The sequence below is a fragment of the Capra hircus genome, chromosome 17, assembly GCF_001704415.2.
Source record: "Capra hircus breed San Clemente chromosome 17, ASM170441v1, whole genome shotgun sequence".
NCBI classification, from domain to species: Eukaryota; Metazoa; Chordata; class Mammalia; order Artiodactyla; family Bovidae; genus Capra; species Capra hircus.
In genome coordinates, this window is record NC_030824.1 from 9,631,354 (window position 1) to 9,646,452 (window position 15,099).

At 47.9% G+C, this 15,099-nt stretch overlaps 1 protein-coding gene across 6 annotated transcripts in view; it reads left to right on the plus strand.

The window, feature by feature from the left end:
• RPH3A (rabphilin 3A) overlaps positions 1-15,099 on the plus strand; it is a 275,247-nt gene that overhangs the window by 217,513 nt on the left and 42,635 nt on the right. For all 6 annotated transcript variants that reach the window (XM_013970800.2, XM_018061158.1, XM_013970802.2 and 3 more), the window contains one exon: positions 8,495-8,641. In XM_013970800.2, the coding sequence (XP_013826254.2) occupies positions 8,495-8,641 (147 nt within the window). The remainder of the gene's footprint in view (positions 1-8,494; positions 8,642-15,099) is intronic.

Below are 15,099 nucleotides of genomic sequence, written 5' to 3' on the forward strand. Positions count from 1 at the left end.
TTTCCATTGTTTCCCCATCTATTTGCCATAGTTTTTGAATGTTGAGTTTTAAGTCAGCTTTTTCACTCTGCTCTTTCGCCTTCATGAAGAGGCTCTTTAGTTCCTCTTCGCTTTCTGCCGTAAGGGTAGAGTCATCTACATATCTGAGGTTATTGATATTTCTCCCTGCAATTTTGGTTCCAGCCTGTGCTTCATCCAGCCCGACATTTTGCATGATGTACTCTTCATATAAGTTAAAATAAGCAGGGTGACAGTATACAGCCTTGACATACTCCTTTCCCCATTTTGAACCAGTCCATTGTTCCATGTCCGTTTCCAACTGCTTCTTGATCTACATACAGATTTCTCAGGAGGCAGGTCAGGTGGTCTGGTATTCCCATCTCTTGAAGAATTGTCCACAGTTTGTTGTGATCCACACAGTCAAAGACTTTAGTGCAGTCAGTGAAACAGAAGTAGATGTTTTTTCTGGAATTCTCTTGCTTTTTCTGTGATCTAGCAGAGGTTGGCAATCTGATCTCTGGTTCCTCTGCCTTTTCTAAATCCAGCTTGAACATCTGGAAGTTCCCAGTTTACATACTGTTGAAGCCTAACTTGGAGAATTTTGAGCATTCCTTTGCTAGCGTGTGAGATGAGTGCAATTGTGCAAAAGTTTGGACAAACTTTGGCGTTGCCTTTCTTTGGGATTGGAATGAAAACTGACCTTTTCCAGTCCATGGCCACTGCTGAATTTTCCAAATTTGCTGGCATATTGAATGCAGCACTTTCACAGGATCATCTTTTAGGATTTGAAATAGCTCAGCTGGAATTCCATCACCTCCACTAGCTTTGTTCATAATGATGCTTCCTAAGGCGCCCTTGACTTCACATTCCAGGATGTCTGGCTCTAGGTGAGTGATCACACCATCATGGTTATCTGGGTTATTAAGGTCTTTTTTGTATAGTTCTTCTGTGTATCCTTGCCTCCTCTTCTTAATATCTTCTTCTGTTAGGTCCAAACCCCAAAAGGGTTTACAAACAGTCAGTCACCAACAAATACACTTTATTGTGCAAGGAGCTATAATAGCAGAATCACAGTGTCCTGTGGGAGTACAATGATGGGGAAGTTTCCTGGAAGAAGTATTGCGTAAGCTGAGATTGTGTAAAGAGGTACAAGACAGAGAAGAGACAGCGGAGTTCCAGGTAAGGGAACAGCATACGCAAAGTCTAAATAGGAGAGAGAGCATGGGATTTTAGGAAAGCTGAATGGAACTCAGTCTGGTTTAAAAGATTGCCAGGAACTGAGATCCCCTTAGCTTTCTGAAGGGAGTTAGGGAACCACAGCATCCTTGTGGCACCCCCTTGAGTCTGGTAAGGGTAAATCTCATCCAAAAGGGCCTTTATACCAGCAGGACTTGTATAAAATGTTCTGTGTTGTGGATGTCCCTCCTTCTACACCCTCCCCTTCAGGATTCATTGAAATCTCATTCTCTGAGCTGTAAAGAGACTTCCTGCTGACACCTGCTTCTGTCGGCATCCTGGGGGAAGGGAGGGGATAAGAAGAAAGAAAAGAAAAAGGATTAATTTTCTGCACACCACCGCTGTTTAATGCTTCAGGGCCTTCATGCCCTGACAGCATTTCCATCATCCCACTCCTTTGGGGAGTTATAATATATTAATAGAGACATCTGGTGGGTATTTATTACGTGACTATTGTGTGCATGAAACGAAGAATCAAGGTAGGCGGCAGGAAGAAGCTGGGAGTCTGCGCTTTGCAGTGTTTCTGTGAGGGGCTTCCACCTGGAGTCAAGACTAGTTTCCTTTTGTATTAGAGGCCACTGGTGCTGGTTTCTTGGGGAGGGTTCCTTCCAACAGTCTCTAGATGCACCTGAGCAGGTACATTCAGGTCACAGATGAAGCACACCCAGAATGCTGGTTTCTTGAGCCTCTGACCATGTCCTCCCCACACAGCTCTCTTGGCAATTCCCTTCCCTCTTTTGAGGGTTGGGCATCTGGAAAATGAGCAGGTCAACTGCAGTGATCTTTAGACTTTTATTAGCAGCAAAATTCTTTCTGTGAATACAATTTTATTCAGAAGCTAAATATATAAGATAAAGAGTGGAGCTGGATAAAGATCTTTAGTGGCTAAAAGCATTAAATGTATCATGGTGCAACTGTAAATTAAAATAATTCCAAACTATAAAGTAAATGTAGCGAGTATAGCAAGCTTCCCTTTGTTATTGTTGTTGTTGTTGCCACAGTGGATAGTGTATCAGTTATCTTTTGCTGTGTAACAAATCTGATGCTCTTTGACAACCTAGAGGGGTGGGATGGAGTTGGAGGTGGGAAGAAGATTTAAGAGAGAGGAGACACACATAGACCTATGGCTGATTCATGTTGATATATGGCAGAAACCAACACAATGTCGTAAGGCAATTATGCTGGAATCTGGGCCTGGCTGGTGGCTCTGCTGATCTTGGCTGGGCTCTCTTGTGCATCAAACTGTCGGCTGATCTAAGATGCTGTGGCTAGAGTGACTCAGCTCTGTGTGCCTCTCATCCTGTCCTGAGCTTTTTGTTTCAGTGATGAAAGTAAATAGAAACATACAAGGCTTTTTCAGGCTTAGGCCCAGGATGGCCCATCTCTCCTCTGTGTTATATTGGCCAAAGCAAGCCACAATTCCATGCGGGATTCAAGGGTTGAGAAATAGACTCTGCCCTTTGGGTGAAAGCAGTTTTAAATCCACATGGCAAAGGGCATGGATCCTTAGAAGGATGAAGTATTGAGGTCCCCAATGTGATAAACTAGATCTCATGATTTTATTAAATATTAAATTCTTAAAAATTATTTTTGTTCACTCTCTTTTTAACTGGTATCCTTACTTTGCTAGTGGGAACCCAGCATTGCCATCTGAGCTGAAGTGAGGATGGAGGGCTTGGTTCCCTGTCCACTCTGTCCCTCCACGGCCCACTCACCTGCAACCCTTTGAGGTCCCTTCAGGGAACTACAACAGCTTAGACTATTTGGGGGAATAAGAGGCAGGTGCCCTTCATAATTCTCCAGGAAGCCTTGTCCTAAGTATGTGAATAAGAGTGGAGATGGGTCAGGCCTCTTCGCCCTGACTTGCCTGAGCCACTAAGCCAGGGATGTTTCCGCATGCAGCCACTGAGGTTCAGGGGTAGCCTCTGAGGGACTAGGTGGGTAAGACTTCTCACTCCCAATGCAGGGGGCCCAGGTCTGATCCCTGGTCGGGGAACTAGATCTCACACGCCACAACAGAGTTGGCAACTAAAGATCCCACATGCTGCAGTGAAGATAGAGGAACAAGGGTCCTGGGTGATGCAGCTAAGACCTGGCATAGCCAAAGAAATAAATGATTTTTTTTTTAAAAAAAAGGAGTAGCCTCTGAGAGTCCTGGCAGGAAACAGACATGAAATCCCTCTCACTTAACAGATCTGAAACAGACATTCAGACTGGGGCCCCAATGCACACTGCTAATAAGCAACAGACCCAGGATTTGGATCTTAAACCCCACTAGGTCAAGGAGGGCTCAAGCTGGTGTGCAGTAGGCCCTCTAGGCATTACAGGATTGAATACAATGCTCTGAGGAACTTGTCCAAGGAGGCAACACTTTGGTCTCCACTTTTGCCTTCCCTTCGGGCTCAGATGGTAAAGAATCTGCCTGCAGTGTGGGAGTCCTGGATTCGATCCCTGGGTCGGGACAATCCCCTGGAAAAAGGAATGGCTACCCACTCCAGTATTCTGGCCTGGAGAATTCCATGGACAGAGGAGCCTGGCAAGCTACAGTCCATGCAGTTGCAAAGAGTCGGACACAACTGAGCGACTTTCACTTTCACTTTTGGTCTTTAATGAGATCCCAACACTGGACTTTGATCTTAAGGACATGGAGCCCAAATCCTTAGTGAGGGTGCCACCTTCTTGTCACTAGAGTATTCTCAAGGCCCCCATGTTCACAATGCTCCCCAGCCCACAGGAGGCCCAGATACGGCCATTCTCTCCCTTCAGAGCAAAGGCTTTGGTTTGAAAAACCAGTTTGTTTCCCTCTGTTTGCTTTTGAAATTAAAACATGAAAATCCACAGGAGGCTTGCGAATCCCCACTGGGACCAATTGGTGACATTTTCAAACACTAGATGAGCTGTTTGTCAACTGCGTGTTTTGGAGCAGAGACGGGGAGTGGGTAAGGTCTGGAGAGATGCTGGGAGCTCCAGCAGGCCTTTTGCTCATCTGCAGATGGAGGCAATTATCCTAGGTGGGCCTCTTGGGGACCCCTATTCCTGCTTGTGTTTCTGGAGTCGTGCATTTCCTGTGCGTGCTAATCCCAGCGAGATGTGTGGTGGGGTCAGAGGCATTGACTTCAGGTTTGACCATACCCGTGACCAGACTGAACTGTAGGAATGTGTCTGTGAAAGGGTCTCTACTGGGTATATGGCCCAGCATCACATGTATGTTCTGTCTTGGTCCCTGAGCTGCTTTTTAAAGGCAGAAGATACATGGAGACTTCCGTGGTGGTTCAGACAGTAAAGAATCTGCCTGCAATGCAGAAGACCCAGGTTTGATCCCTGGGTCAGGAAGATGCCCTGGAGAAGGGAATGGCAACCTACTGCAGTATTCTTGCTTGGAGAATTCCATGGACATAGGAGCTACAGTCCATGGTGTCACAAAGAGTCAGACACGACTGAGCAACTAACAATTTCACTTCACTTTTAATACGTGGAGGGGAATCAGAAGAGAATGAAGAAAGAGAAGTGGGGATGAAGGAGGAAGAAGAGGGGTAGTTGAGACATCCATTTTCATGGAAAACCAGAGGGACCTAGGGAGGTGGCTGGATGAGGTTGTAACTAAGGCTCTTTGGGAAGGATGGGTGGTCTTCCTCATGCAGGAGTCCAGTGTGTGCTTTGCAATGGATGGGAAGAAACATCAGGCTGAGGGATATTAGCATACCTTGAGGAAGATCTTTCCAATAGAATGGCATAGACTCCTTATGAGAGAGTGAGGTCTTCATCACAGGGAGCATTCAGGCAAGGCTGGAAGGACCCCTGTGGGGAGGCTGTGTAAGACAGGCTTTCGGGTGATCCCCCATGGCCCTCCCCTCCTGGTGTTCATGTCTTTGTGGAACCTCCTTGCCTTGAGTATGGGCAGGACCAGGGTTGTGTTTCTAACCTATGGAATACTGCAAACAGGATGGGACCTCAGCCCTGTGATCACATCATGTTATGTAAGACTCTGTTGCACTTGACTGGAGCTGCAGTCACCTTGCATACTTGATGAAGGAAGTGGCCCATGGGATGAAGTTGAAGTCCGCTTGGTTAGGAATTGCAGCCTGCCTCCAGGACATGGAGGTGACCTCTTGCCAACAGCCAACAAGAAGTTGGGGTCCTAGGTCACATGGCTGCTGGGAAATGAATTAGATTTACCTGGAAGCTTGTTCTTCCCCTAGAAAGCCTCCAGATGAAATCTGAGCCATCTGGAGCCATCTGGAGTCTGACTCATCTGACATCTGATTGCAGCCTTGTAAGATGCTGTGCAGAGGACCCAAAGCCGTGCCTGGAGTCCCAACGTGGAAACTGTGACATAATAAATGTGTGTTGTGTAAAGCCCCTAAGTTTGTAATAACTGGTTATGCAACAATCGAAAATGAACATAGGCATTGTAGATGGGGCTTTGTTCCACCCTGTCTATATCCTCAGCTATGTTGATTTTTCCAATTATCTAATGATACTGAAGCTGAAGCTCCAGTACTTTGACCACCTGATGTGAAGAGTCGACTCATTGGAAAAGACCCTGATGCTGGGAAAGATTGAGGGCAAGAGGAGAAGGGGACGACAGAGGATGAGATGGTTGGATGGATCACTGACTCAATGGACATGGGTTTGAGCAAACTCAAGGAGATAGAGAAGGACAGGGAAGCCTGGCATACTGAAGTTCATGGGGTCACAAAGAGACACGACTTAGCAACTGAACAACAACGCTACAGAACAAATCACATCAAGCACAGTGGCTTAAACAGCAGTTACTGCTTGCTTATTACCTCTTGCAGATTTTGTGGGTAGATATTTGAGAGTGGCTTGACCAGGTGATCCTGGCAGAGCTGCAGTCATATGTCAGCTGGGGCTGCAGCCATCTGAAGATTTGACAAGGGCTAGAGGGTCACTGGCAAGTTTGTGCTGGCTATTGGGTGGCGCGGAGAGGGGGCAGGGGCTCAGTTCCTCTCCACAGGGATGTTTGAGTGTCCTCATGACATGGCTTTTGACTTCCGCCTGACCGAATGACCCAAGAGACCAAGGCAGAAGTTGCAATGTCTTTCATGACCTAGCCTTGGAAGTCACCCACGGTCCCACCCATTGTATTTAGCTGGTCACAGCACCAGCTGGGATTCAATGTGAAAAACACAGGGAGAGTGAATACCAGGAGGCAGATATCCCGGGGAGCCACCTGGTAGACTGACTGCCATATTGATCTTTCTTCCGTTGAGTATGTTTAGCATTTGTCCATCCCCAGAGGCCCCTGATCCAAAGCAAGGTATGTTTCCATCCGGGTTTCCCCCGGCCGCTCTCTCCTCTTTCTTGCAAGATGTCTGCTTCCTTCCAGTTGCTTTTAAACTCTTCCTTCTCTGCTCTTCTGAACAAACCATCTAAGGTGGGAGGATGTGAGATGAGGCTGGGAGGGAGGAAGGGCTTTTAATTTTCAACTTTAAGTGTCAAAAGGCAATTTCATGCCTGCTGACGTGATTAGAGCAGTGGAAGTAATAAGGGCTGGCAGCTAATGGGGTGCTGGCTCCAGGAGATTCGTAATTACTGATTTTTCCCCCCAACAGGGACAAGAATTTCTAGTGGTGTTGAGCTCTGCATTCCACTTGGGTGATGCCCCTCAGCGCCTCGGGGGTGGAGGATATTATTAGTGGAGAGAATGATAATTTGCCATAGACCGTAGCATTAGCTCTCTACCCAGCTCTGATCCTCTGCACCATCCCTGGGGCTACACGGATAGGCATTCAATTCACCTCATATTGGGGAGGTTAAGTGTGCAGGCTGCCCAGTTCTGAATTCCACCTCTGCCACTTCCCAGCCGTGCGACCTTGGGCAAGTTGTCTAATTTCTCCACACCCGAGTCTCCTCACCAGAAAATAGACAATAACCATCCCTGCCTTGTAGAAATGTGAGGATTAAATGAAGTAATGTGAGCCTCCAGGAGGCGCTATGTCAGTATTTGCTGCTGCTAAGTGGCTTCAGTCGTGTCCGACTCTTTGCCACCCCATGGACTGTAGCCTGCCAGGCTCCTCTGTCCATGGGATTCTCCAGGCAAGAATAATTGAGTGGGTTGCCATGCCCTCCTCCAGGAGATCTTCCCATCCCAGGAAACAAACCCACATCTCCTACATTTCCTGCATGGGCAGGCAGGTTCTTTACCACTAGCACCACCTGGGAAGTCCACGTCAGTATTTGCTTTTTTATTGAAACAAAAAAGTCAAGAAGACCACAGGATGTAACTTAAATGCTACAGGAGCTTTGGAGGCAGGAAATCTAGATGTTTGTGTGAAATGGAGAGATTTTTATAAAACTAGTTGGCAACTAGTTTAAATTTGAAAAAAAAAAATTCTGTGGCCCACACTAAACATATTTGTGCCAGGTAAGGGTTGGGGTCAACCTGGGATCCAGGGCTTCAGACCACTCTCCCAGAATCTTTTCCATTCCAGTTGTAGAAATCTACTGTTTGGACTCTTTTCCTGAGAACACCATTATCCTCCAGATTTCCATGAAAAGTGAAAGTTGCTCAGTTGTGTCTGACTCTTTATAACCCCATCGACTGTAGCCTGCCAGGCTTCTCTGTCCATGGAATTCTTCAGGCCAGAATCCTGGAGTGGGTAGCCGTTCCCTTCTCCAAGGGATCTTCCCAACCCAGGGATAGAAACCAGGTCTCCCACATTACAGGCAGATTCTTTATTGTATGAGCCACATGGGAAGCCCAGGTTTCCATGAACTTCCTGCAAATGTCAGTCAAGAGTGTCTGCCACATGCTAAGCACTTAAGAAAAATAAACTCAGCAGAACCCTATGAAGGATGTATGTTTCCCACTGTGTGTGTGTGTGTATGTGTGTGTGTGTGTGTGTGTGTGTGTGCATGCTTAGTCGCTCAGTCACATCCTACTCTTTGCAACCCCGTGGACTGCAGCCCACTGGTATCCTCTGTCCATGGGATTTTCCTGGCAAGAATGCTGGAGTGGGTTGCTATGTCCTCCTCCAGAGGAATATTCCTGACCCAGGAATTAAACCCCTATCTCCTGCGTCTCCTGAATTGGCAGGTGGATTCTTTACCACCGTGCCACCTGCAAAGCCCCCATGTGCCCCATTGTAGAGATAAGCAAACTGAGGCTCTGAGAGGTTGGGATTCTTTTGCCTGAAGGGATTTGAACTGAGGTTTACCAGACTCCAGAGGCTAGAGCCTAACCACAACGGCCTACTTTCTCTCCAGCCTCACTCCTTCCCAAATTACCTTTCAGGCTCCAGACAGGATGGTCTGTCCACCCCAGCGGTCAGCCAGACAGACAGAGGAAACAGGAAGAGCTGACAGATGAGGAGAAGGAAATCATCAACAGGGTGATCGCTCGCGCTGAGAAGATGGAAGAGATGGAACAGGAGCGAATCGGGTGAGGCCCTGTGCTTCCCTCCATCCTGGGAGGGCCATGCTGCCCAGGGCGGGGTGCTGGGGGAGGGGACGGGGCAGGGCTGCCTTTGGGGTTTGTCATCTGTGACGCGCCGAGCCACCCACTCAGGCAGAGCTGGAATCCTCGGTGCAGGAGATGAGAGAGCCGGGAGAGGAGGAAAGAGAACAGGGGAGAGAGTGGGCTGGGGGCTGGCTGGGGAGAGGCGCGTCTGGGCGTCTCCATTAAAGATGGAGAAGGGGGGACCTTCTCAGAGGCAGATGGGAGATTGTCTCTGGAGGCTGGAGGTGTGTGTGTAAGCATGGGTGTCTCACTCTTTCGGCTACACAGAAATGTGTTCTAGTGACATAGGTCATGCAGGTTCCAGAATGTACAGCTGAGGGTGAGGTAAGGGGGAGCAAGTCTATGTCAAAGACACAGTCCGGGAAAGAGAGCACACGCCTGAAATGAACTATATGAGAGAACGGGAGAAATCCTTCCTAAAGGGGAGCCAGCGTGAGAGTAAGGCTGCAGAGATTAAGCTGGTGGGTCTGGATGCCAAGAACTCAGGGTTCCATCCCCACTCCCCGCTTACCAGCTGCAGCTCCCATGCATGTTGCTTCACCCCCTGAGACTTGGTTTGCTCTCTCTAAAATGGGGGAAATAAAAGTCATCGTCCCATAGGACAGTCATAAGGAGTGAAGTGATACTTGTATCTTTCCTGGCCCAGGCCTGGGCATTCAGTTCAGTCGCTCAGTGGTGTCCGACTCTTTGCGACCCCATGGACTGCAGCACGCCAGGCCTCCCTGTCCATCACCAACTCCCGGAATTTACTCAAACTCATGTCCATCGCGTCGGTGATGCCATCCAACCATCTCATGCTCTGTCATCCCCTTCTTTTCCCACCTTCAATCTTTCCCAGCATCAGGGTCTTTTCCAGTGAGTTGGTTCTTTGCATCAAGTGGCCTGGGCATACTTTGCATTTAACGAATGGTAGGAGCGGGAGGAAAGTGGGGTTTGGAGGGCAGAGGTAACAAAAACACATAAGGGATGGAAGAAGGATGTGAGGCGTGTGTGTGTCAGGGAGTGACAGCATCAGTGAGCCAGGGCAGTGTTAGAGAGAGAGGGAAGGCTAGCAGGTGGGCTTGGGAGGGGTGGATGGGGAAGTGAGAGGGGAAGCAAGCCTGGGAGAAGAGAAGAGTGAGTATGTGTGTGTTGGGGGTTGGGGGTTGCGGTTCATGGCATGGGTAGAAGTTTCCACTCCCAGGTCTCAGGGAGGCCACCAAACAGTCCTCCAAGACTGAACCTCAGATGGGAAATGGGAAGGGTCACCGAGATGTCACCTCCTTCCCAGACCTTTCTTCCCTGGGGCAGAGTGGGGAGCGGCCTTTGCTGACTGCTTGCAACTGGTTGGGCACTGGGGTGTCCTTTCATCTCCCTGCCCATCCACTCAGCAGGGGGTTAACAAGATTCCTGGGTGGAAAATGATGTTCTGAACACACAGGAAGTGGGCGCCTTTGATTTGACCCTCTGCAGATCATTTTGTTCAGGGTGGGCTGGGGCCATCAGAGGTGATGTTGGCAAATGGCAGATAACCTGTGCCAGGCAGAGTCAGCTGGTGTTCAACCCTCCATCAGCTTCCTGAGTAGGTTGCTAATGGGGAGAGGTCTTGAGGGGCTTGCTTACAGAGCTGAGTTTTTATTTTGCTTTTAAAAAGATTTATCAGGAATGAGGAGTTGTCCAGGCTGGAGGTCTTGTGAGTGTGTGGGTGTGAGCTTGAGTGTGTGTTCACTTCAACCAACAAGGGGCCTCAGCCTTGCAGAAAGGATATCCTTGCAGAAGGATATGGATGTTAAATTCTTGCTTGGAGGCAAGAACTTCCAACCTTTTTCCTACATAGCACTTTCCCACAGGCTAACACACTTTGTATTTTATATTGAGTTTGACTGTTGTGTGTCTCTCCCTATCAGATGATAAGATTCCTGAGTGTAGACATTGTTGCCTCTTTTGTTCACCATGGACTCCCCACACCTAGTACACAGTAGGTGTGCAGTAAAGTATTTGTTGAGTGAGTGAGTGAGTTCTCCTCCCATCCACCCAAGTCGGTTTCTTTCTGCATCTCCTGTGGCCATGAGGCTGGAGAGCTTGGAATTTTGTAGTCCAGGGTCCAAATTTCCAGAGAAGACACTACCTGGTTTAGATTTATATCAGAATCTATCCCTGTTAACTGGGCTGTCTTTGGGTGTGAATTAAGGGGATCTCTGTGAATTAAATGGATTCTAGCTTGAACATTCAAGATCAGGGTAGACGGGCTCCCTGCCTTACCCCCATGTCCTCCTACATTGCCTGATCTGGTGACCTGGTGGAAGAGCACAGCAGTTAACCCCTGAGGCCCCAGAGTCAGAGAGACCTGGGTTCAAATTCCAGCCCTATTTCGTATCCCCTGTGTGACCTTACGCAAGCCACTTGAGCTCCTCCTTCCTCAATTTCCTCATCTGCAAAATGGGGAAGCTCTGCAGATCATTTTATTCCTGGATGGAAATGATGTTACGAACACACAGGAAGTAGGTGCCTTTGATTTGAACCTCTGCAGACCCTGATGCCAGGAAAGATTGAAGGCAGGAGGAGAAGCGGGTGACAGAGGATGAGATAGATGGTTGGATGGCATCATCGACTCAATGAACATGAATTTGAGCAAACTCCAGGACATAGCGAAGGATAGGGAAGTTTGATGTGCCGCATTCCAGGGGGTCGCAAAGAGTCAGACACAACTTAGCGACTGAAGGACAACAAGAACAGGGATAACTTAGCACACACTTCTCTGGGAGTGTTTAATTCACATACAAAATATTTCATGGTGCCTGGCACAGAGCACATGCTCAGTTAATGGTGATGATCCTTTAACAACGCATTTGCTGAGGAAATGCGTTTCTTTACACCGACCAAGACCTCCATTCTAGAATTATGCCCGAGACCGTGGTTTGGCAAGCCCCTGGCTTCCCCTGAAGGAGACCTGAGAGCCTCCCAGTGAAGCAGGGGCCAAGCCCATGGTGACAGAGTGTCCCCTTGCCGAGACACTACATTTTCTCATCCTGCCAGGAGGCAGGACAGTCCTGGAGGATTCTGGCTGCCGCCGTTTCCCCGCGCCCTTCTAGCTGCCAGCCCTCGCTGGTAGCATCGCCAGAGGCAAACCATGCTATTTGTGTCTTATGAGCTCGAACCTGCCCTCATTCCTGTTCAACCCACGCATCCCTGGGAGGGGATCAGAGTGGAGTCAGATGAAATGAGAGCGACACATCAGACGCAGAGTGAGGCTGAACACGGGGTGCCATCGGGGCTCCCCCTCCAGAACCTGAGGCTCAGTTAATGAGCCTTGGGGGCTTCAGTTCCCCACCCATCCAGTAAGGCAGGTCAGCCTGGGTCTCAGAACCCTTCCTGATCCAACTGTGAAGTATTTGGGAGTGTCTGCTGGAGGACCCTGTGCCATGTTATTGGCCGCCCCTCTCAGCAAATGAGCTCTTTCCATTAAACCTGTGGATATAACTGTGTCCCCTTCTGGGCCCAGACACCAGCTCTGTGATGCTGAACTTCCTTTTCTGTTACCTAACAGTCTTCTGAGAGACATGTAAAGTCATTGTTTACATAATAAGCAATCATTATAATGGGTACCATTTATAGGCTGAGTATTTACTGTGTGCCAAACACTGAATCTAAAAACTTCATATAGGCTTAACTCATTAACTGCTCCTCTCACCCGGATCAAGTAGTATCTATTATTATTCTCACTTTGCAGCTGAGGAAACTGAGGCTTAGAAAATCTAGGTCACTTATCCAAGGTCACACAGAGCTAAGAGACATGTCCCTCTCTGGCTGACTCTCAGAATTACGCTCCTAACTATTAGGTGTCTTTCCTAAAGGCCTGGCCTCAAATTGTTAGACTCTACAGAATATGGGAACGTTTAAAGCTTGGGTTTGGAGGGGACATTGGAGAAGGAAATGGCAACCCACTCCAGTACTCGTGCCTGGAAAATTCCACGGATGGAGGAGCCTGGTAGGCTACAGTCCATGGGGTCAAAAACAGTTGGACATGACTGACCAACTTCACTCACTTTTGGGGGAGTTAGAAGCTAGAATCCCTTCTATACTGGCCCAGTGATTCCTTCCCAGTGATCTTACTAACCTGTTTATACCTCCAAAGCTGTCAGAACTTGTCTCCATGGTCCTAAGGCTGTGGAGAATTCCAAGTGAGAATCAGCCCCGGGTGTCCCAGGAGGCGCTGCCTCCCTGGGGTGGTTTAGCTAGAGTTAGATGCCCCAGGGAGTCCCAGGAGATGCAGCTGGCTAGAGCTGGTTCTCGCCTTGGAGCCTCTTTGCTTTTGACCAAGAGGATGTCTAAACCTTCACTCACTACTCAGCCCACAGTCAAGCTCTGCTGTCTTCAGCATTCCTGGAGGGAAGGATGACACCCAGAAGGGAAATCCATTAAAGAGCCTCATTTTGCCCTCATTCCTTATTCAAGGCTACGTGGGATCTCAGAATTTATTTTGCATGCCCTGACTGCTGTAAACTTTCTATATTAGTTGGGACATTTGCCTTGCAAGAAAGGAAATTAATTCCAGCTAGACTGTTTGAGTTATCTGTGACTGCATCACACACCACCTGACACTTACTGACTGCCAACAACCACAATTTACTATTTTTCATGATTCTGTGGGTTAAGAATTTAGGCAGGACTCTGACAGATTGATTTTCTGCTCTGTGTAGCATGGGCAAGGGGTCACTCATTCAACTGCATTCAGTGAGTGACTGGGTTGGGCTGGAAGGGCCAGGAAAGCTCCAATCCTTTCGCACAGTGTGCTCTGCATGGCCCCTCTATTTCCAAGAAATCTTTCCTTATTCAGTTGTCTGACCTGAGTTCCTTTACCTGGCAAAGAAAGCAAAGATGGAAGTCATCGGGATTCTTAACAGCTAGGTCTGGGACTGGTAGAGCATCACTCCACTGGGTTCTACTGGAGAGGAGAAAGAGAGCCACCTCTTCCTGGAAGAGTGACTTAAGACGCATCCAGGGGAGGAAGCTGTAAATGGGAGTTTTCTTTGGAGATTCTACTCCATTAGGCAAAAAGGGGAATTGAATACAAGGTTTCAGAGGTATCTCAAGGGATCCAAGGACAGGGACACAGCCTAGACTCATGAAAGTTCTGCTTCTCATCCACATCTTAGAAAATATAGTCACATACTATACCTCTTCAGTTGTTATACTTCTTCTTAGCCCTAATTCCAAATTCCCAAGAAAGAAACTCTGATTGGTCCAGGTCACCCTGAGTGCCTGCCTCTCATCCAATCAGCCATGACCAGAGGTGCCAGGCTATACAAACAAGGATGCTGAGCTTCTCAAGAGAGTGCCAAGGTCCTTTGTGAACTGAACAGACACCCAGAGGGTGCCCACAGGACTTTTAAAACATACTAAATCTGGAATTAAACATTTGCCTGGGGAAACTTGTGTGTGCAGGGTTTGTTTTTGTTTTGTTTCCCTGGTAGGTTCCTCCATGTCTTTATCATATTTCTTTCTTTCAGAGCCTCTCAAAGGCATTTGCTCGCATATTCTGTCTGCAAGGGGACAGGCAGCCTGGTGGTTTCCTTTCGAGGTTTATGTCCCTCAACAGATGGATCCAAAGAAGTAATTAGGATTTGTCATTAACCTTGGTGTCCAAACACTGTGATGGAGGAGGAAGTCAAAGAGACACCAGGAGACCTATTGTTGACAAAATCTGTTGGATTTCTGTCACCTCTCCATCTCAGTTCCACCATCCCCTATAGTCTTAGCCCAGAATTTTTCTCAAAGTGTGGACAGAGGGAGAAGTGAGTAATAATGCTTGGAATTGCTGCATCTAATTAGCTAGGTATCTTTCCTATGGCTTGACAAGCTGACAGCAAGCCAGGTCATCTTCTCCTCTCTGCTACTTTTTTTTTTTTTTTTTTTAACTTGGAGTCCTAGACATTCTGTGGATAGAACTCAGGGGTTCTGGGGCATCCTGATATTATAAACATAGTTATCTGTGTGTATGTGTTCATTTTTAAGAAGAAATATTCATAGATGTCATCAGGTTTGGGGGGATTCTGAACCCCCAAATGTGGAGAAACACTGAATAGTACCTCAGTTTTTCAAGGGATCAGATCAACACTTTCTTATGTCCATGCATCCTTGATAATATATGGAATCTGTTTGCACAAGATGAAAACAGTGAGTGAATGAATGAACGTCGCTCAGTCATGTCTGACTATTTGCGACCCCATGGACTATACAGTACTGAAGTGGATAGCTGTTCCCTTCTCCAGGGGATCTTCCCAACCCAGGGATCAATCCCAGGTCTCCCCCATTGCAGGCGGATTCTTTACCAGCTGAGCCACCAGGGAAGCCCAAGAATACTGGAGTGGATAGCTGTTCCCTTCTCCAGGGGGTCTTCC